This window comes from Anser cygnoides, chromosome 5 (genome assembly GCF_040182565.1).
Source record: "Anser cygnoides isolate HZ-2024a breed goose chromosome 5, Taihu_goose_T2T_genome, whole genome shotgun sequence".
Taxonomy (NCBI): domain Eukaryota; kingdom Metazoa; phylum Chordata; class Aves; order Anseriformes; family Anatidae; genus Anser; species Anser cygnoides.
Window position 1 is genome coordinate 26,986,159 of NC_089877.1, and position 22,613 is coordinate 27,008,771.

At 37.0% G+C, this 22,613-nt stretch overlaps 1 protein-coding gene across 1 annotated transcript in view; it reads right to left on the reverse strand.

Annotated features, from left to right (window-relative positions):
* LOC125182184 (formin-1-like) overlaps nucleotides 1–16,830 on the reverse strand; it is a 48,242-nt gene extending 31,412 nt beyond the window's left edge. The window contains exons 1-3 of the mRNA XM_066997617.1: nucleotides 16,675–16,830; nucleotides 5,549–5,672; nucleotides 1,461–3,481 (exon numbers count right to left, since the gene is read on the reverse strand). Coding sequence (XP_066853718.1) covers nucleotides 1,461–3,372 — 1,912 coding nt within the window. The 5' untranslated portion in view covers nucleotides 3,373–3,481; nucleotides 5,549–5,672; nucleotides 16,675–16,830. The remainder of the gene's footprint in view (nucleotides 1–1,460; nucleotides 3,482–5,548; nucleotides 5,673–16,674) is intronic.
* Nucleotides 16,831–22,613: the final 5,783 nt, after the last annotated feature.

Consider the following 22,613-nt stretch of genomic DNA (forward strand, 5'->3'; position numbering starts at 1 on the left):
TACATAGTCTTGAGTGCAACTACAATTACAGAGCAACTTCTAGAAGCAGCACACATAAACACAAGTCTCATAGGCACCATTCAACACCCTTTGACTAAGGTAATGGCTTCACATTCCTACACACCTCCCCTTCTTCTTGTGCCGTGTCTTCCTCCCTGTTTTAGACTGTAGCACCCTATAACTCATCTTGCACCCTCTCTGGAAAGCACTTATTAAGACAGCCAGTGAAGCAATTTAGGTAACTAAAACAGCAAAAGATTAACCCACAAAAAGAGAGAAAGAGAGAAGAGAGGTTTTTTGTTCCATTTTTGTGAACTGGATCAGCCAAAGGTATGGCAAGAGACCCAAACTGGCTATGAAGGAAGGCAGGGTTGGGAGCATGTTTTGCACAAAAGGCTCAAGTCTAGATAAATACTAGAAAACAGATATAAAAGTGGTGGTTTTTTTGTTTTTGTTTTGTTTTGTTTTATTTTGTTTTTGTTTGTTTGTTTGTTTTCCCCCCTTAAATTTGAGGCTGAAGAAAGTGATCTGATTTTCCTTGAAAAGTTTTAAGGTTGCAAATTAGGACCTCTTTTTCTTTTATAGGGAAATCTTATTGCCTTGCATTGTCAGCCCTCCCTAAAACACAGACCTACCTAAGCCACACCCAGACCACTGTGGAATTAGGTCCTTCAGCTTTCCTATTTCTCAGGAAAAAAAAAGGATATAAATGTCAAAGTTCTAGCTAATAAAGCTAGCTGTATAGTATGTCATATATTCATGCATTTTTATATTCACAGTGTATGTATAAAACACCCATGCACTTTACTCCAGTGCTTTTTAACATGACTCTTGCATGCAGTCCTTTTAAAAACAAGCATTTTGTTGGTAGAGAATTTACATCAACCTCTTGTAACTAAATGGTCACAACACCAGTCCTATACTTAAGGCAATGTAAATTAGCTTGCTCATACAATATTCTATAAGTTAAGCCAAACAAACAAAAAAGAATGCTTTGGACAATAAAAGTTATGACAGCATTTTGACAGATTAAAACACAGGAAAAGGAGGAACTTTTTATATGGAAAAAACATCTATTTAAGATATTATCTTAGCTATTATATTAGGATATATTTCTTAGCTGAAAAATCATACACAGTTACTGATGAAATAAATAATAAAGTTTAACATGCTTCCTCTCTGTGTACCTATTTAACTTTGGTTAAATCATAATAGCTGATTTGGTAACAACAGCACTGAACATAATCCGACAAAAAAAAAAAAAAAGCATCTGAAAGCATATCCTGTATAGCTGTAACTTTTGTTTAAAAATTCAACAGCTTTTCACTCATTCTTTAAGCAGTGAAAAATAGTTTCAATGTAAACATTGATTATCATTAAAGGCTAATATTTTAAAAAGCTCTGATACTTTCATGCATGGTCAATTCTGCTAGGTTAGGAATATCTAAAATAGGACTGACCTGGGCAGAAATTCTGAGGTGTCCGAGTAGTGAATCTTCCTTGTAGAGTGCGCTTTTCAAAATGCCCTGCAGTTGCATTCTGATGTAGGCCCGGTTGTCTGATGGCAAATCCCAATTCTCCAGGTTCAGAAAACTTCAGATAAAACTGCGGCTCCAAATCATTGAAAGAGAGGTTTATAGCACCGTGCCTCCCACTGCAATAGTCACCGAACATAGGTTCGTCCTCGCCGTTCTGTGCAGGTAATGGGAGAATCCGATGATGCAGCTGTGGGCTAGGCAGTCTTGAAGATAATGGAGAAGGAATAGGTGACATTTGTTTGTGTGTATTAGATAGCGGATAGGAATTACTAAAAACATTACTCACAGCTATTAACGAGGGTGAATGCAGCCTTTTCTCTTCCAGTTTAAGATTATTACCTGTCTGAGAAGCATCAGGACCTTCACTTACAGGCAGGTTCAGAAATAAATGCTTGCTGCTTCCCCGGGATACCGTGGTTCTTTTCTCATATGTTGAGCCTGGCAGGTTTCTGTCTGCTGCTGTAATTTGTTGCAGTCTCTTCCATTCTGCAGCTTCATCTAAACTGTCACTCCGTATAACTTTCAGAAGAGCTTTATTGACTGCTCCCACAGGGTTGCATGACTCATCAGTAATGTGCACTCTCTCTGCTTTGTACTGCAAAACAGAGCCGTCTCGCTCCTCTTCCTGCTGCACACTGCTTTTAGAGTCTCCAGCAGCTTCATCTACCGAATATACACCAGTTCTTGATATAAACTCATTAGGTACTGCTGTGAGAACAGGAGAAGCGGTTTCTTTACCTTTGTGAAAATCAGATAAAGATTCTGCATGGGTTTGTGTGGCTTTTTTAACACAAGTTTCTGAATCCTGCACTTTCACAACAACTCCGATTGCTGCTTTCTCCTTGCATACCTGCTCGGTACATTTGTCTTTCAAGCTTTTAGCAGCTGCAGATTTACTTAATGTCTCTAGTTGGTTAGATAGATTGTCCTGAGATGGCTTTACCGAAGTGATACTCTGCTGTACATTCTTAACTTCAGGAATGCATTCTCCATTGTCCAATAGTTCAACTGCAACCATATCATTGCTGCCTTTTGATAGACAACTTGGTAAGTCGGCATCCAGTTTCATAACTTTGTTGCTTTCAAGAAAATACCCATCTTCTCTCTCTCTTTCTGGTTGAATACCAATTTCTAGTGGTAAGTCATCCTTACCTTTTACTGTTAGACAACTGGATGCAGAAAAAGAACTGGGAAAACTCCTGGTAGGAAATCCTGTGGGGGGCATCTTCTGATTTTCCTGTTGCATCCCTTGCCCAATCAGCAAAGAAGGATGTTGTTCATGCACCTTTTTTGCCCCTTTCCAGTGCCTGAATTCCTCAAAGCTCTCTTTCCTCCTATATTTACTCTTTTTTTTGCGATTAAAATTGTCACTACTTGTGGGATCCAGAAAGAATTCCTGCCGATATGTAAAACTGGAGTGGTCATCACCTCTAAGTTTTTGGACTCCAGAAACAGCCTGTTGCTTTCCCTCCTGTTGTCCTGTATCAAGGTTTGGAATATGATGTGATCTCAAAAGACTGGATAACAGTTTTTCCTTTTCAGTAGTTAGTCTGTACAGCTCGATGAGAATGTCTTTTGTTGTAGTTTGCTTGAAAATAATATCTCCAAACTGTTCATATGGCTGTTCTCTCATCTCCATTTCTGGCCGTTCCTGTACTTTATAGCAATTACAGAAACGTTTACTGGTTCTATCTAGAGTTACACAGCCCTTGTAAGTAAATCCTCTGACTTTTCCCTCTGGAAGATAGAAGCTGACATAACAAAGCTCCGTAATGGGTTTGTGCAATTGAAGGACAGCGTGCGTGCCTTCCATTATGCTTACCAAATTAGTCATTCATTTAAATTATATGCTAAGTGTATCAAAGCTTGCTTGCATGACATAGCGTGTGAGGCAGGGAATGGACAGAAGGCATCTGACTAATCTTCAACAATAATATTGTCTGCTGGAAAAAATAAAGAAAAGCCTGTCAAACTTGGTTATGGCAAATGTAATATGACAAATAACAAGCCTGCAGAAGCAAAATTTTCTCGCTCTTTTTTTTCCTCCCTGATACACATCTTTAACCTTGAAAAATCTGACACAAAAAGGATGATATTGCTAAAGCTCATATTTAGAGTCCTAATCCTTCTCCCATACATCAAGTCTGTGTCTCCAGGGTTCTCAGTCAATGCTCTTGGTTCCATAAGGCCACATGTTCACTGATATATCCATTTCAAACAGAATTTACTGTTTAATGCTGAAATCTATTGCTTCCTCTCTGTTAAAAGTTAACTTGCTCTTGAACATCTAGTTAAAAGAACTGTTCAAGCATATATGCTGGGTTTTTTTGTTTGTTTTATGTTTTTTAAACTCAGTAAAACCAGCACCATAACACCTTCAGTGTCATTAGCTATCATTACTTAGTTATCATTACACAGGAGAAAAAAAAAAGAAAATTTTCTTCCCATATCTATCTGTGAAACTGCCCTGACATCAAGAAAACTTGCAAGAAAAATAATATGTTTATTTGGTTAGTATATTCAGAGCAAAAGACCCATCAGATACAGAACTGCATAAATTTATTTTGATCCAAAATGCAATTGTGTTACTACAGGCAGATTTACTGAGCTTTGTTATTTCCTTTTCTTTGCATTGCATTTTCTTACTACAGATTGGATATACTTATATTCTTTTGATACACCATGATAGAAGTTAGTTTACTCTTTTTGAGAACTAAATTGTTTTTTTTATCCAGGAGGAACTCTGCTATCATAATCAAAGTGGTATTCTGCAGCCACTAGGAAATGCATAAGCATAATGAAAAGAGCTAAAGTTCCACAGCAAAACCTGCAGCACACAAAGCTGGAGAGCACCTGCTCCAAGGCTTCTCTTTGTTGGAAGGTGCAGTAATCACAGTTTTCAACTTTGAAAGTGTAAGTACAGCAGAACTTTCCATCATTTCAAAATAGTCAAACCTCAGGCAACAATAATTAAAGGAAGCTACCACATTACCATGTCATGTATTTCAGTTTTACATACTTTGTCAATATGCAAACAGTGTATCAGTTTGTAGAGCGTAGTGAGTTAGATATAAAATTATGCCATAACATTATCAGAATAATTAGCAAACCGTAACTCTAAGAAGCAAGTGGCAATTACTCAAAACATCCTATTCTACTGGTAAGTAGTCATTTCTGCAGTGGTTTTGATCTAAATTTTAAAGCATCACATCTGTATTCTTTAAATAGTTTTAAACTTTCTGTTTACTTTGAGTAAAAATGAAGTAATTTTCCATTTACTGAATGTCAGCAAAATTCTTAATGTGCATGCTTCAGAGGAGAGAGCCTAATGGGTAGAGCCTAACAGTGAGGAAAATCTTCATTACAGCCAGATCAGCTTCTTAATTCTGTTCACCAGCAGTCAATAGTTAGATGGCATTCAGAAAGCTGTGCTTTCTCTGATATAAGAAAGGGTAGAACAGGTACAAAACCTTTAGTCAGTACTTCTGTTGAAGACTGACTTCTTGTTTCATAGACATAAAACAATTTCTAAGAAAATTCTGCCTTACTCTTTCTTCTCGTATCCTTGTCTTAGCTCATTATCTGAGTTTAAAATACCGACAAGGCTGAGTACTGCCAAAAAGTGCATTTTCACTTTTTGTCCTCCTCATCTCCAGCTATGCACTCCTGCTGCCTCTCTGGTGTAGAAGCGAGTGCTCATGCAGCCACAGGGTGGGTGTGTCAGTGGCAGATGCATCCAAGAGTGGTTCTGCATATAGAAATAACAACCATCAAAGAACATTTTTTCCTTAGAGGAGACATCTTGAACTTACTCACTCTTCACCCAAGCAGAGAACAACACTTATGGGAGCAGTTTGCTAATACATCAACTCGGCCATAGCACCAAATTGCCCCTTGAGTCATCTACTGCGGCAAGCTCCATCAAATATGAGCTAGTTAACTTGTTGACATTTTCATAAATTAATACTCAGCAGCCTTGGCTAATGTATGCTGAGTCAGTTTTTACTTACAGGAGAACTTTACTGAGGAGTAGAATTTCAAGGGAGTGGCTGGGCAGAGAGATGGATGCCAAAGTCCATATTATGGTCCACTGGCAACATAGCGGTTAAACTAGGAAGCAGAAAGAATAGGTAGCTGGGAAAAAAAAATAAATAAAATGAGACTGGATTGCCCAAGTAGACCAAAAATCTATGCTTGGTATTGACTTAAGGAAGATGCTGCATAGAATCATAGGATATCCCAAGATGGAACGCACCCATAAGGATCATCGAGTCCAACTCCTGGCACCACAGAGGTCTACCTAAAAATTCAGACCATGTGACTAAGTGCACAGTCCAAATGCTTCTTAAATTCAGACAGGTTTGGTGCAGTGACTAGTTCACTGGGAAGCCTGTTCCAGTGTGCGACCACCCTCTCGGTGAAGAACCTCTTCCTGATGTCCAGCCTAAACCTCCCCTGCCTCAGCTTGACACCATTCCCATGGGTCCTATCACTGGTCACTAAAGAGAATAGATCGGCGCCTTCCCCTCCACTCCCCCTCGTGAGGAAGCTGTAGACTGCGATGAGGTCTCCCCTCAGCTTCCTCTTTTCCAGGCTGAACAGGCCAAGTGACCTCAGCCGCTGCTCATACGTCTTCCCCTCTAGGCCCTTCGCCATCTTTGTAGCCCTTCTCTGGACACTCTCCAACAGTTTAATGTCCTTTTTGTACTGTGGTGCCCAGAACTGCACACAGTACTCGAGGTGAGGCCGCACCAGCACAGAGTAGAGTAGAGCATCACAACAAAGTATTTATCAGTGCATTTGCTTTAGAAAATAACAAAAGGGAGGGAGTTATAGGAAGAAAGGGAATTGTATTTAATACACAGAATAAATCAGGTCTGTGGTAGGTCCAATTTAATAGTCTTATCTAGGAAAAAAACTCTTGGTATTATATTAGTCAGAATTATCTTGTGTGTTCATTTGTTTCACCTCAGTTGGCTTGGCATTTTTTCACTGAAAGATGAAGTGATTACAAGGTAATATCATCATGGAAGCTATAGATCTAGAAGCTATAAACAGAAACATTATGATCAAACTGAATATCCTCAATTAACACGTACGATATTGAGTAATTCAGCTCAGTTCTTAGTAACACGTATGCATTTTTTTGGACAACGGAATATATGTGTAAAGGAGAGTATTTGCTAGCCCTTGTCTTTGCAACACAGATTTGCTGGGCTGTAACCCCAAAACACAAGCAGGTGCCCTAATCTAATCTGAGTTCTGATTGGTTACATTACTGAAATAAGACCTGCAAGCTCCTCCTGAAGTCATATTGCAGCTAAAAGTGCAATTTATTTATTTATTTTAAGTTAGAAACAAATAAACCGTTTTCTAGACTTATTGTTTTAATCTTACTAACAACAACCTGTTAGGCCAGTTTGGGCCCATTTTGGAGGATATATCCTATCAGATCTCTTCTTGCTTGAACAAACTAACCATTGGGTTTGGTACACACATATTGACATATTAAAGAGTCTGTATCATCTCTGCCTTTCCAAAAGATCTGTTAAGTCTTCTAAAATTATGTAGCTTTGCTCAGATGTCTGTCTTTCACTGCACATGGGAGGTGGGGAGTGGAGTGGGGAAGACAACTGCAGGCCATGCTTTCAAAATAATAATTTTATATATATATATAATATATATATATCAATATCACCAGGACTGCAAAGAAAGTAAATTGGTTTAATTAAGCAAAATCCTAGGTAAAAAGAGTCAGTTCTCAAAAGTGCTGTTCAAAATGCACTCTTGGAAAGTCAGGTCCCCATGGCTGCAGTCCCTTCTCTCTATCAGGACATATCACCTCTGCTCAGCATGGCAGGTGCTGCTCCTTCTTCCCCTAATCTTTAGGCAAGCAAGAACTGGAACTCCTTACCTTCCCAGCCCTCCCCAATACCTGACTGTTATTAGGTGGCAGTGTGTTCCCGAGTACACTACTGGTAACTTCTGTGCTGTATTATACCGCTAATAACCAGACCAGAACAGAACGAACTTGGTCGAGAAAAGGCAGTAAAAACGTGGACAGAAGGATCCACAGAACAAGCTAGAAGAAACTGAAATGAAAGTGATTGCAATAAAATTTGTTAATTACTAAGCACAACTCGTCTGATAGAGATGAACTCCAGCATTTTGTTCTCTTGCTCACTCTCACAATTATCTGAGTTTTTTTTCAAACTATCATTTGAATTAATCATAAACATTATAATTGGAAAAATAAAAGGTGATTAGCTCTTCATGGAGAAAAATGTTACAGCTCCTCGCAGTTGGAAATTTCCAACTAGAAGTCTACGTTTTATTTACTGCATTGTGACAAAAATTTCAAAAGTTAGGCTATTTGTTCATGCAATAGCTTGAACTATAATACGTGTTGTTAGCAATGCATGGTAGTTTAAAATACAATTATTTTCTACTTCGCTGTACAAATACTGAACTATCCTAGCAAAGAGTTGTTAAGACATAAGAAACACAGAGTCTATACCAGACACAGACATCTTCTATTAAATTTCAAATCTCATGCAATGGCATAGGGGAAGTATTAAAGCATATTAGAGCTTGCCAAAAAATTTGGATGAAACAAAGGGATAGCACAGAACTTAAGTTTGAAAGTCATTAAGTTAATCCACAATGCAGAGCTCGGCATACCAAAAATGGTTTTAAAACAAACGCAAAGCGTGATAAATATACAAAGAGATAAATTTAATTAAAATCACTAAGAAAAGCATGTTAAAATTCTTTGGATCTTTTACAATCTCTGGCTACATTATTCTGTCCAAATAATCCAACATAGGAAATGAAGTAATCTGAAATTCAGCTCCCGAAAACCCTGTCTCTGTGATCTGAAAAGAAGGAAATCTGAATGTGAAACTCTAAAACCATCACTTAAAAAGATACTCTATATGTGGTATGTAAAGTTAAAATTAAAGTTTCTGATGGACTGAATAACATGATGATGCCTCACTAGAAACAAATAGCCAAACTACCCTGTACTTGTTCCTGGACTTCATAGGCCACAGACTCATTTTGAAAGAACAGTAAAAAAACATATTACCTTTCCAGCACATGGGAGATGGAAAAAAAGAAATGATGGATTTAGAATCAATGCCTACTATTTATACTTAAAACTTATACTACACTTGAGCAGTCAGGTTGGGAAACAAACACAAAATGCTTATATTATTCATACTATCTGGTCTCAAAAATTGTTTTGAAAAAAACTAGACCACAAAACTATAATTATATTGAAATTACTGACTTCAGTAATAGTTTAATTTCTGAAGTGATAAAAATATTTTTCCACATGCAATAGTAACTATCTCAGTCTTTTGTTTCAGAATTATCAAAATGTTTGGCTAAAAACAGTGAAGTTCTTCACCATAAAGCATCACAAATCCTGCAAATATTTTCAGTTGTACTCTTACTCCAAAAGTTCCTTTCTTCAGATTTTTGCTCTCATAATTTGAGCCAAGTGACCTTCAACATAATTTATCTACGTTACTTTCTGAATATAACCCAAAGCAACTCGGAAACACAACATAATTTGTACAAGTAGATTTTTTGTTGTTAGTACTCTATCTGTGCTAACACAACCTTTTGCAATTTTAGTTACAGAAAACAAGACCTTTCCCCCAACAAAGAATTAGATTGACATGAATGTTCTCATCCTTCTGTAGCCTACTTCAATTTAGCAAAGCAAGATGTTGCTTTTTCTGACACAACTGCGTCAGCAAGTTAAAAAAAGAAAAAAAGACACACAGCGTGTCCTCATGACTACTAAAACTGTGTTGGCAGAGTTCAGCCACATCATAGGATGTATTAATTACCTTTCTCAAGTACATGTTTGAATTAATTTTCAACAAGTTACCAGATGAGATTTCCATCACAAACTCTTCCATTTGACTGTTTTAAGAGGTAGTTAATAAAAAATCTGCAATAGATATTGTAAATATGAAAAAACCTTAATCTAATGAGCAGTAAACCAGCGGACCTTAAAGGAAAGAAAGAGCATGGACAAGCTGTACACATATCCCAGTGAAATCATTCTTAACACAATAACAGTCTGCTTGAAACAGGATGCTTCAAGAAGTACAGCATCTGAACCAATAAACCCCTCTGCACTTCAGTCAGGATTTTACATTCTCCATCTTGCTTCTGGGCACTCAGCAGGGAAAGAACCAACAGAACAGATGAGTCAGTCATCTTGCTTCCAGTGATTTTGGACTGTAACAGCATTTTCTGACACTGAAGGCAAATTGCAAGGAAAGTATCACTAAAAACATTGCATTCCAGATAAAGACATGTTCATCATAACAGATTTGAAGCAAAGTGACTTTTCCAAGATTAAATAATATAAGAGAGGTTTTTCTAAGTGATGGCAACAGCAACTCTTATAAAATTTAATGATATTAAATGGGTTCAATCCATTGTATCATAACCAAAATTATATTTGTCACTTCTTGCTCCATTCTTCCAGCTTTGCTTGCAAAAACAAGCGCCTTTAATTCATTTTATTTTTAACTGAGATTTTCCTTGTGAAAAACATTTCAAGAGGCAATACTTGGCATGGAAAATTGAATCTAAAATAACTGAAGTGTCACAAAGTTGTAGCTGAAAATAGAGTCTTACAATGAAAAATGCCTGAACAACTTCAATGTAGATTTTAGTAATCAGTCCTGCTGTTATATAAGAAAAACAAATTTATTTTACATCATGGGTGAAACATGAAGACTCTCCATTTTGCATAAGAATCTTCATTTTGCATGATACACGAAATACCAGCCAGACTTTGTTGCAAACAACAGTATTGACCCTCACATCTCTCTGGAACAAAACACGTGGACCTAAGAGATATCACGGCACTTTGGGCAACCTGGTCTAGTGGGAGGTGCCCCTGCCAACGGGGGGGGGGGGGTGGGGGGTGGAATTAGATGGTCTTTATGGTCCCTTCCAACCCAAACCATTCTATGATTCTGTTTCAGAGAATGAGGCTGCCCTCCTGGCCCAGGTCCATCAGTCAATCCAGCAACTACAGTTAATTAATCTTAGTTAAGGAAGATAGAAAAGTCATTTTCACAATACTCCAGGCCGTATTTTCTTAAATGATACATAAGGAAAATGAAAATCAGTTGAGGATACTTATGAAAAATTTAGAAGGTTTAGGGTACCAGATACAATATTATCATGACAAATTGACTTATGCTTTCACCTTGTCTAGAAGATACATGCATGGACTGTATGAACATGAATTCAAAGGGATTAAAAAAGATATTTATAAACAAAATAACCCAAACTGTCCTCACTGGTAAGAGAAGAGTATTTTGCCAAATCTGGAAATTAAAATGAATGTTACAACTATGTCAACTATTTTTAAAAAAATACAGGGTTTATTACTCAACAACAGTATTAAACGGACATTTTGTGATTTATTATTTATGCATTAGTGTAATATAACGTGTATATAATTATAACATATATATTATACAATTATAATGTAATATAATACACCTTGCTCTAATAACTCTTCCTACAACTTTATGTGCCTAAGATGAATACTCTCAATAAAATAATCTTTGTAAGTTAAAACTGACAACCATTCCAGGACATGTGTACAGAGGCATGTGGCTAACATTCAGCTGAATTCGTATAGAGCTTGAAAAAATAATTACAAGCAAGAAGAAACATTTTTTGCCTCAGGAAACAGGTCTTAACAAAAAGCTGTACAATTACTAGTCAACTGATTTTCAAGAAATAAACAAAATAAAAGCCATAACAGACCTAAAGAGTTTGCACAAACCTCTACTCATATGTCTAAAAATGTAATCATTGCATATTTCAACAGAAAAACATATTTTCAAGAAAAGTAAAACAGAAATTGACATTAATAGCAAACAAAATAATATAAACTTGCAAGATCATCTTTACATATTTTAGAATTCAGTCATCAACTGCACGCATGACTTTTTGCCATAGATCAATTTTAACGCAGGTAAATATTTCCTTACAAAATAGAACATTTTTTATTTCATACATTGTCTATGATTAAGTTTTATAGGCTACACAGTAGGTTATTTCCACTTCTGGCAGCATGTACAGGATATTTCTACAGGGGAAAAACAAACAGCAACCTAAATGAAAAATATATTTTTTTTTAATAGAAGAATTGTCTTCTTGTTAATCTTTGTCCAAAAGCTTTAAGTTTGATTGTTCAAACTGCAAACTCTCCAGGTAAGAGCTGCATCTCATAATGTTTTTAATAAATTGGCTTGCAAATACCTAATATTGATCAGAATATCTTTTTCAGGTATGGTTTGAAGAAGTAACGTCTGGGAAATATCTTTACAAATAGAATACTGAATGTGCTTTATAAGTAATTTCTCTAAAACAATCAACTTGTGTCAAACCTTAAAACTTTATTAACATATCTTATTTCATTTTAATCTGGTTTTAGTTTTACATTCTTATACACTCCAGAAAGGACCCTGTGATATTACTGTGGGGCAAAATAGACCAGTGTATTTTGTTGTATGCATACCAGCTAAAGGATCCAAGTTGGTGAGATTATTGCTACAAATAGCTCACCGGTTTGTATCATGTATCATCTTTTTCTTTGTTAAACCAAGACACTAGATTTGTATTCATTTAATGCCCATGCCTGTTAGTGCCATGCTAATGTTTAAAACAAGTATTTAGTATACTGTCTTTCAGATCAAAAGGTCTTTCACCAAACATCACTTTCAGAGACACTTTTGGTTTAAAATATTCTGAGCTTTAAACCCAATATAATATATAAGGAAAGCCAAGGAGAAGAAAAATAAAAGGATATGATACCGCCGATTTTTGAGGTATCTCATGAGCATGGATAATAATTCTAGATGCAAAAGTCTGGACCAACTGCTAAAGAAAATGCATGTGCTAAGGAAGTTTCAGTAGAGAAGACAGAACAGAAACAGAATTTAAAATAATAACAACTGAAAACAAACAAAAAAAAACTTGTAATAACAAATTTTTATACCTTTAGAAGAACTCCCCAATTAAAATCCAGTGATCTTTGCATAAGGAAAGATCAAAGATGCTGTCCCATACTAAGTTCTTAGGACAATATTGAAACATTTGACAAGTTAAACCTATTTTTAACTGTGCATATTTTAAATATTTCATAAATATTTCATAAAAACTTGAAATTACTTGAGCCTTAAAGAATATCAGGTTGCTTCAAAAATAACCTTCATCATCCAGTTTTTGAAAATCTTGGCTGTACTGGGATGAAATGGGTTGTAATGACTTGTGATGATCATGTTAATACTTCAAAGGAGGAAGTGTTACAGGAGAGAACTATGGTTGTATTTGTTTTCTTTAGTTCAACTTTCTGATGACACCATTTCACAGGTGAATGTTTTTGACATATAACTCCAATTTACAAAAAGTTATAAACTCAAGGGCTACCCATCTGAGAGGACAGATTACAGGTTTTCTATAGGCCTGTCAAACAAATACATGAAGTAACAACTTGCATACATACAACATTTAGTCTGTTGTATGTGTCCTGTTTTAAGTACAAATGAACAGTAAAAAAAGAAGTACTGAAAATGGTTGACTGCTTCTATGTCCTTGTGGTTTGCTTGGCCTGTGTCGTTACATAGACGACCATTCACATGGAGCTTTTATAAAATTCAGCTAGTCTGTCAACTGGCAAATCTGGCACCTCTTTAACAATGTTTTTTAACAACATTTAAAAATATTTATAAAACTCAAGAGATTAAACAGGCTGCATAGATCTCCCAATTGGTTCTAACTATAGCAACAAGACAAACCTCATGGCAAAAAAAAAAAAAAAAGGCAGAAAGATTAAAATACAGACAGTATTTCCATGTAATGAGCCCAAAAACACAGGATAAAAAGAACAGCTTTGAGAAAAATGTCAGCTTAGATCTTACGCATTTTACTTCGAGATCTCACTAGTACCATTTAAAATAATTTAAAATCATTTGTAAGATTGAATGGTGTTAAATGGAGGACAAAAGAACTTCAATATTAAGACTTAACAGCTCTTGCATAATTTTCTAAGGGCCCAACTCAACAAAATACATGTGGTCTTCTGGAGGTACTAAGCCCTCTATTGTGACTACACAGGATTGGACTGAAAATCAAGTGGAACATCTGAACTAATGATTAGTGGTCGAACCTTCCATGGAAAGGGAAGAAGCTGCAGTATCTGCATGGCTGGGAAACACAGTCACTTGGATAAGAACTCTTGCAGCACATTTTGTAGGCTTTCTTTTCCTCTTCTCAGACTAAGACTCACTCAGTGCTAAGACTCACTATCCATGTTGAATCTCTACTGTGACAATATTCACGTGGAGTAAAATCACAAGCAATAACTGACTTTTTGTGCTTGGTCATTAAAACAGTAATGTATTTCTTCCATCTATTACCTCCAAGTATGAGCAAATAAACATGGACAGTCAAAACCAGCAATGATAACAATGCTATATGATTATTAGTAGTAACAAAGAGGGGTTAGGCATGAAGGAATAGTGCATAAAAATATAAAATATATTGAAACAGTAGAAATAATTCACATCTATTGTTCAGGTTCTGTTGAGTTATAGCTACTTGATCTCTTCATGATGGACAGTTTCCTGCCTTTTTGGTGCTCATCATGATAATGGAATACACATCCAGATTTTATGTTTAAAAAGTCCTATAAGATAAAAGCTAGAAGAAGAATACATTTCATACCGAAATAGCCGAAGCACAATCAAAAGCTGACAAATGTTCTCAGATGTCAGGAAGACTGGGTGGAGAAAGGGATGCAAAGATCTTTGAAAAGAGCAACACAAGAGGCACATGGAGATTTCTTTCATTCAGTCCTTAAATATGACAGTAAAGCAAAGAGCAGAAAGCTGCCCCACCCTAGAACCTTAACAAAGACCTCTTATGATTGTCCTCACTTTCCTTTTTCTACTTTTGAGTTCTCTGTAGAGCATCTCATTTGGGGATATTTCAAAAGGCTATTTTTCTCTTTTGGTTCCACTTTCAAACATTATATGCACATAACCTAAAAAAGGATCAAAGCGTCAGAAAGGATCACTTTATTAAATGGTATTGTAGAAGTCCAAGATTTCATGCTTCTTTACATAGGCAAGTCATCAAGAGTTCTTCTCAAATAAAGCTTAAAAATATTTCCCCCTCCCACCTATTTTTTTTTTTTTCTGCCAGAGAAAATAAGGAATATTAGTCTTTTACAAAACCAAACCAAACCCACAAACCAGTAGTTCTTCATACCCCAGACAGAACTGGTCCTTCACCACATTTTTATATCCTGACAAATGTCAGCATGAAGTTGATGTTCATTACATTGACATTTATTTTGAAAAGTTACCGTCTCTCAGTACTGTTTGATACTTTTCTATAGACTCCACAAAAGGAAAAGGTCTTCTCTGGCCTCTAGTTGCTAAGCTTTCTCAGAGGGAGATTTTCTCTAATTTATCATCTTCTGGTAATAAATTATTTTCTTCTTTGAAAATTATTAACAGATCATTTTAAATTAAGTTAACAAGGATTGATAGAGGGATCCTGTATACTCTACAGATATGAAAAAGTGAAAATAGAGATCTGTAGTATTAATTCAAATAATTTATCTACTTTGAAATGGTCCTTAAGAAATTAAAAGGAAAAAAATAAAATTTTCTGGAAATTCCTGTCTATGCAAGAAAACCTCTACAGAGATAACTTACTTTTACCTATGCTTTAGCTTTTTCATAACGACTTACAAAATATTAGGGAAACATTTACTTGCTGCTCACTACTTACTATGTGATTATTTCACCTATGCCCATGTGGCTGTGCATGCTTCACCATATATAAAAAACACAAGAAAACGTGCATGTTCATGGCACTTGTTTTTAATGAGATAGGTTTCAGCCAAGTCAAAACTAATTTCCATTGTTAAAAAGACACTTCACAAGATGGTTTGATTTCATACCACATTACAACTCTCTATCCCTAGACATTCTGTCTGCAGTCATTCAAATTAAGTTAATGATGTTATGGGTTGACAGCTTCTTTAGAAATATAAAAAGCACTCCTTCCTCCCTTCCACTCTCCATTTAATCCAAAGTGACTGAGCTGTTTCTGCTGAAACTTACCAAAACAAGCCAATTCACCTGCAAGCACAGGCCAAGCTACCTGGAAGTTTCAGAATGTTTTGTAAGTGGTTTACCAACACTCCATACAAATATTAATTATGTACTTGTAGAAGTATCTTTAAATGAGTACTTAATGGTTTGTTGATAACATTTACACAAGACATTTCTACAAGTAAAATTACCATTAAACAGCTGTGAACAATTGAAAGGTTGGAGGGAAATAAGTGATTAAAATTAGAACATTAACCAAAGAATCTCTATCATTTCTCAGCAATCTTTTACATTGATTAATTTCCTGGGAAGTTCCAGGAAAGTAAGGATCCATTATGATTACTGCTACACTCTTGGGGAAACAAAGACCACCAGACACCACCCCAAAACAAGCAGGACTCAGCATATACAGTTGCCAGACCACAGTCTGTCAGCTAGATGATAACGTGATTTATTATTGCATCTGAAGGAAGGAGAGTGTGTTTTAGTTGCCTTTGTATGATGATACCCTTCATCAGGAGAAGGGTTTATCCATAAGGTCAGTATGGGTCCTTTTAACAGTTTTCCATCTCGTAAAAAGTAGTTGCAAATGTCATTATACTAATGCATTCTACTTTGGGTAACAGTCAAGTAGCCTCATCTGCAACTGTGACTGCCACGAGCTTTACAATATACAGTAACAGATTGTCTGAACGCTCTAAATATTAATCGCATGTCTCCCACTCATCTGCCCTCCTGAGTGCACGAAGGGATTTGCATCCATCAAATGCTACAGGGTTACAGCAATCCATTTCCCACTTCGCTGACTCTATCCCATACATCAGACTAGAAGAAAGTGAGAATATAGTTTTAAGAGTTATTTTGGGTTGGGGGAAGGGGGGGGGGGGGGTGAGTAAACCGGTAACAAACTTACATTAATAGTGCTGACAGGAAAGGAGGAGGGAGGAAAGCAACGGGCTTACCTAGAGGGCTGCAGGAAAAGCTCAGAGGTGCCAGCCCTTGAGTTACCGCAGAAGCTGTTTATAAACAAGCAGAGAGCGAGCAGGCGGGAGATGCTCACGAAGACTAAAGGGCTCCCTTCTCCCCAGCCCCACTCGAGCAAGCCTTTTCATTTTTCCAATCCCTTCGAGTACCGCAGGGGAAGGCACTGCAGGGAGCGGGCAGGCGGGCAGCAGGGCGGTAGGCGAGCGAGCGGAGGGCGGGCATTACCTTGCGCGGAGCCGAGCCGAGCCGAGCCGGGCGCCCGATGCTGCGGGGCTGGCCAGGGCCGGGGGCGCCGGGCGGAGGGCTGCTCGCGGCCCCCGCTGCTGCCCGGCCCCGGTCCCGGCTCCCCCGGTCCCGGCTTGCCGTGGAGCTAACGCTGCGAGGCTGCTTGGGTCACAAAGCGCCGCTGTGAGACCCGCCGAGGCCGCCCCCACCCCGAGAGGCGCCGCTGCCCGGAGAGGAGCCGCCGCAGCGGCAGCGGGCTCGGGCTGCCAGCCCTTTGCCGAGCGCCCCTGGAAGAGGCGAATGACAAAAGAGGCTGGCTTTCTGAACCGCCCCAGATATATTTTAAGGTGCAGAATTGTAGATGGAGCAAGAAAAACTACAAACAAACTGGTCTGCTGCTCTGATTATTTTTCTGCAAATAACCTTCCTGCCATGTTCGCTGAAAGTCCTCCATCTATCTGCAGGGCACCACAGCAGAAGGGCTTGGGTGAAAACATGCTTAGATGGAAAGAACTGAGATGGTTCAAAAGCAACAGAGTTAAGGTTAAAATATTTACATCAGGCAATCGAGAGAAAATGTGCGTTGATTCCCATTTGGGTTTAAGACCATTATCAATGCTGAGACATTACAAGGAAATACCATTTCTCACTGTAGCTTACAGCCTGCTGAAAATGTCACGTTTGCTTCTGCTGAGTTCATTAATACATAATACATTCTAATAAATGCTTTAATTAGCTCACTGTGCAGATCTCAAAATGTGATATTATTTAACAGAAATTACCTACCTTTACTTGAAACACCAGGGATCTTCAGATTCCTATCACTTCAGGATACTTACAGCATCAAAAGGAACCCACTTGGAATCTCAGAGTTTTATCCTTTCAACCTGAAATCTTCTGACCATCAACTGATTGCCTATAGCAAAATACTAACTCATATTCTGCATACCGAGACATGTCTGCAGACTAGGGAAGAAACAAAAACAAAAACAAAAACAACCAACAACAACTGGTTGGAAGTAAGACTTTCCCTTCTGGTGTTTAGTATTTTCAGGCAAAGATTAACAATTAGTTTGTTAGTAACTTCCCTTTTGCGAGCATGTGGTCTGTATCAAGACAGAGTTCACAGAAAGCAACCGACATGAAACGATTATGTCAGGCTGCAATGTAGGGCACACAGAGCAAAACCTAATCTCTGAGAGGTTTCCACTTCATCTGCACTCATCTGCGTAATCAGCTTTTCATCTTGTCATAGGATAAATGCAACCTGCCTTCTGCTTCATTTACCCTATATAGAACGCCAGTATAGGTTTGTACGAAGCAAGCAGCAAGAGCTCACGTACAAACGTATTCAGAAAGGAACTTGAAACGATTCCATTTTTAAAGGAACATTAAAGGTTGTAACTCATCTATTTGCTAAGTTCATGTACTAATTAGAGTAGAAAGCTAATCACTTCATCTCATATGCAAACTGAGCCTCCTTTAGATGAAACAATCCTGACTTTCAGCTACCTTTTAATTTCATAATCTGTGACTTTGTGGACAATAAACAATGATAGCTGTTGCTTAAACCTTCAAGGAGCTTTTATAAACTGTAAAACTCCAGTGAATAACCCACGCTGTTGAGTGGACCTAGCAAGTACAATCTTCACTTGTTTTAGTCTCAGTTTCAACTGAGAGACCAAGCTGAGTCTTGGAGTCCTTCATGGAACAAGGCAATGAGCAGCAGCCTCCTGCTGAAGCTTCTCCATTATTTGCAGCAGTATCACCAGAAATCCTAGTTAGTCGGAAGATGAAACAACTGCATATCAACAAAAATGTTCTCAGAAGTAAAGTTTCAATTGGGAAAGTACTGATTAGCTGACAAGATACATCAGTAAAGGTGAAAAAAATAGGTTGAAACCTTTTAGCAAAATCTAGCAGAGTATTACTGCTACAAAATGAAGGGGAAAAGGGGCAGTAAAAATGCAGTGGGAAATATAAAAAACGATTCTAATATTGGAAACGTTTTCTAATTTATGAAACTTTTGAATTTGTTTCCTTCAGTCTAAGTTTCTCTTATAATATTTACGCTTTCACCTTAGTATGTTCAAATACTTGTGGCACAAGCTATTTTGGGTTGTCTCTCTCACTCTCAGGCCTATTAATGCAGTCACTGGAATACATATGATAAAGACTCAGCTTAATAAAATAGAGACACAGTCATCACAGCCTTCATTGCAATGATCTTCTGTCCACATTCTGCAAAGAGGGTTTTGCAGTCTCCTCCTCCGGTAGAAAGGAGGAAAAAAAACAAAAACAAAAACAAAAAAACCTGGTAAGATTACCAAACTCATCCAATGCTGAGAACAGCTATTTGTTTTAATCATGGCCCATGGAAAAAAAAGCATCCAATTACAACACCCTACATCTCTTTATCCCCCAGAAAACTGCCCACCAGAAGGTTGATAGAGATATCTTTTTTTTTTTTTTTTAATGTAGCAATTATTTTCTTGCATTCAGTTATCATTCCATGAGGAAAAAAAAAAATCATCCCTGAGAAAACAACTACTGCCAATCCAAAAATGACAACTTCTGCTACCTTCTACCCTCTTTTCTGTTTCATTCATGGAACCATACAATCATAGAATATCCTGCGTTGGAAGGGTCCCACAAGGATCATCAAGTCCAACTCCTGGCTCCGCACAGGACCACCCAAAAATCAGCCCCTGTCTGAGAGCATTGTCCAAACTCTTCCTGAACTCCAGCAGGCTTCATTGGTGCTGCAACCACTGCACTGGGGAACCTCTGCCAGTGCCCAACCACCATCCTTCATCCCTAGCTTTACACACACATTTTAAACACACTCTGGGTAAAATAACATTCTGGCTTAATACTTTCTGTCATCCATACAGAAAAACGTCTGATGCTTGTATGGTAGTGTTTTAATCTTTGACATCTGGGAATCTGATTCTAGATTAAGTTCTAAGGGCTAACAACAAGGCCAACTATGATTGTTTTGTGCTCTTCTCTCAGATATTTCTCCATACTATTGTCAGGAAAACATTCAGAAGATTGTATGGATAATGTCCCAGAGGTACATGAGGTACAAACTTGAACTGTACAATGCAATAAGGGGAGCACAAAAGGTATCAGCTTGCTGCCAAAGCTGTGGCTACCAGTCTATTTGAACATAAAGAACTAAAATGCAGAAAGATCTTCTTGTATATGTCATCTCCATTTTCCTTTTTTTGTTTCCTCAGGAAACAAATTTCCCCAGGAAATTCCTGTCCCAGAACAGATCTTCTCTCTCTTAACTTTTACTTTCTCATCTTGACATTGCACATCAGAGCTGACACTTCGGTATAATGAGGATGTAAGACATCATGGTTTCAGTTTAAAATTAATACTTTGAATTTTCTACAAATTCAGGCACATAATTCAATGATTCATTGGCTACTCATATTTGCACGGCCAGTAACGAACCCCAAATAATTAGATTTTTCTCTGTCTTGTTTAGATGCATGAATTGAACATGTTTAAGGCATAGTATTTGGATGATTTTCTTTTAAAATAGTACCAGTAAGCTTATTATATATGCCAAATACTGTGTATTCTTCAGTTCCCAACCACCAAACTCTCCTTGTATTTTATTCTTTAATCTACACCATCCCATGTCTTGTAGTAGCGCTATGAGCATGTAGTGCTCATTTGATTCATCATTCCAGGAATTCCGTGCACTACCTACTATTTAGTTTGTGTCCCCTTGTCCCCCATGCCAACATCCTTCTCATGTCAAAAACTCTACGTAGAGATTCTGCTCAGTTATCCTGAAAATAATTTGTGAAATTTTATGGAGTCCCTAACAGGATCAATTACAATTCTGGCATGCTTGATTGACAAAAAAAATAAATCATCTAGTAAGACACTATCTGTTTTGTTAGGTACCTTGGCACTACCAAAATAGTTACTTATATGTATCGCACAGGAATCCTAAAAACTGTGAAATGCTTTCATATCCCCACAAGGAAGGTAAGATTAAAATAAATATTTGACTTGTAGATGTAGATTACTTTGCATCTTGATACAAACACCAAAAGATAATTGTCCTATTTGTGCAAGCAACATATATGCAAAGATACTGAAATGCATTTACAAAATGGACTGGATGGATTTTTTTTTTGAGCAGAGTTTTTTTTGTTTGTTTGTTTGTTTTGTTTTTGTCTTTGCAACATCATATTGCTTTGTGTTATTTTTTTTAAATAAATTCTGGACCCACTAACAACTATTACAGAGTTATTACTGTTTATATTAGCAATAAATTTGCCATGCGTTAATATCTAAGTTTTATCTAAATGAGAAAAACAGATTTACCATTTCAAAATGTATGATCAGCAGTAAGATAGCAAATCTAATTTTTCCTTTCACGCACATGAACTTTGGCCAAAATTGCTTTCTGTCTGATTAATAAATATGGAGTGTAATAGAACAGCAGAGAAAAGTCTTTGTAATTTTCAAAATTTGGAAAATATAAGACTTTGCAGTATTGCCAACTCTTGCTATTAAATAACCTGATTTTGGACAGGAGGGAAGCCAGTCTTATAACAAAAGCAAAAGTTACTGAGAGCAGGGTGAAAAATGACCTATCATCAGAAGACATGAGATGGTATCACAGAAAATCTCTCTGCAAATGACAACATATTTAAGTGACTAAAATATTGCCTATGGCAGGGGGGTTGGAGTTAGATGATCTTTAGGTTCTCTTCCAACCTGAGCCATTCTATGATTGTTAAGGGTAAGGATGTTAGCAGGACCACTTGTGTATGTTGATCGCTGAGGTATTTCCTGACCAACTAGATTTTTAATCAGTCTCAAGTACAAGAAAGAAAATAAGAAAAGTCAACAATTATTTGAGAATAAAGGAATAATATTAAGAAAAAATCACTTGGTTCACATAGTGTAATCTGAAAACACATTCATGGAAATTACAAATATTCTCTAATAACAATAAATACAGAATATTAGTGTGTTCTAACGTTTTAAAAAGGAGAAATTTACTGTTTTGCATATATTACATACTTATAGATTTACATGGGGCTATTACAGCATCATATCCATAAGAAATCAGTAAGATTGGCATGATTTTATAGCAATGTAAACTATATACTCATATTGTGAGATAAGTGTGTATATTTATGGTATTAAATACTTTCTGTGAAAGGTTAATAGGATTTTTAGATGCAGACATTTATTTAAGTGAGAATAGCACTGGAGTGCTGTGCAAAACAGAACAAAACAAAACAACAACAGCATCAACAAAACAAAAAACAACAACAACAAAACCCAGAAGGTCATGTATAAGGACATGATGTACCTGTCAGTTATACTACCCTCAGAGTGGTCTCAAGGAAAAAAAAAAAAAAAAAGAGGTCAGCAGGTCTTATGTCAGCAGAAATTCACCACCACTCCCACCTCTCTCACACCTCTTTCTCTCTTCCAGATAACACATACTATTTTATAGACACTAGTGAATCTAAAATCAAATGCCTAACATTACAGGAATATTTCCTGAAGCAAAAATTGATTCAGTTTGCATAAAAATATTTTAAGAAGTTTAAACAGAAAGCATAATTATTGCATACTGAAAGGTTGCATTCAAAATAAGGGCTAAATGAAAAACAGTGCTGAGCACTGATGAAGACTCTTGGTATCC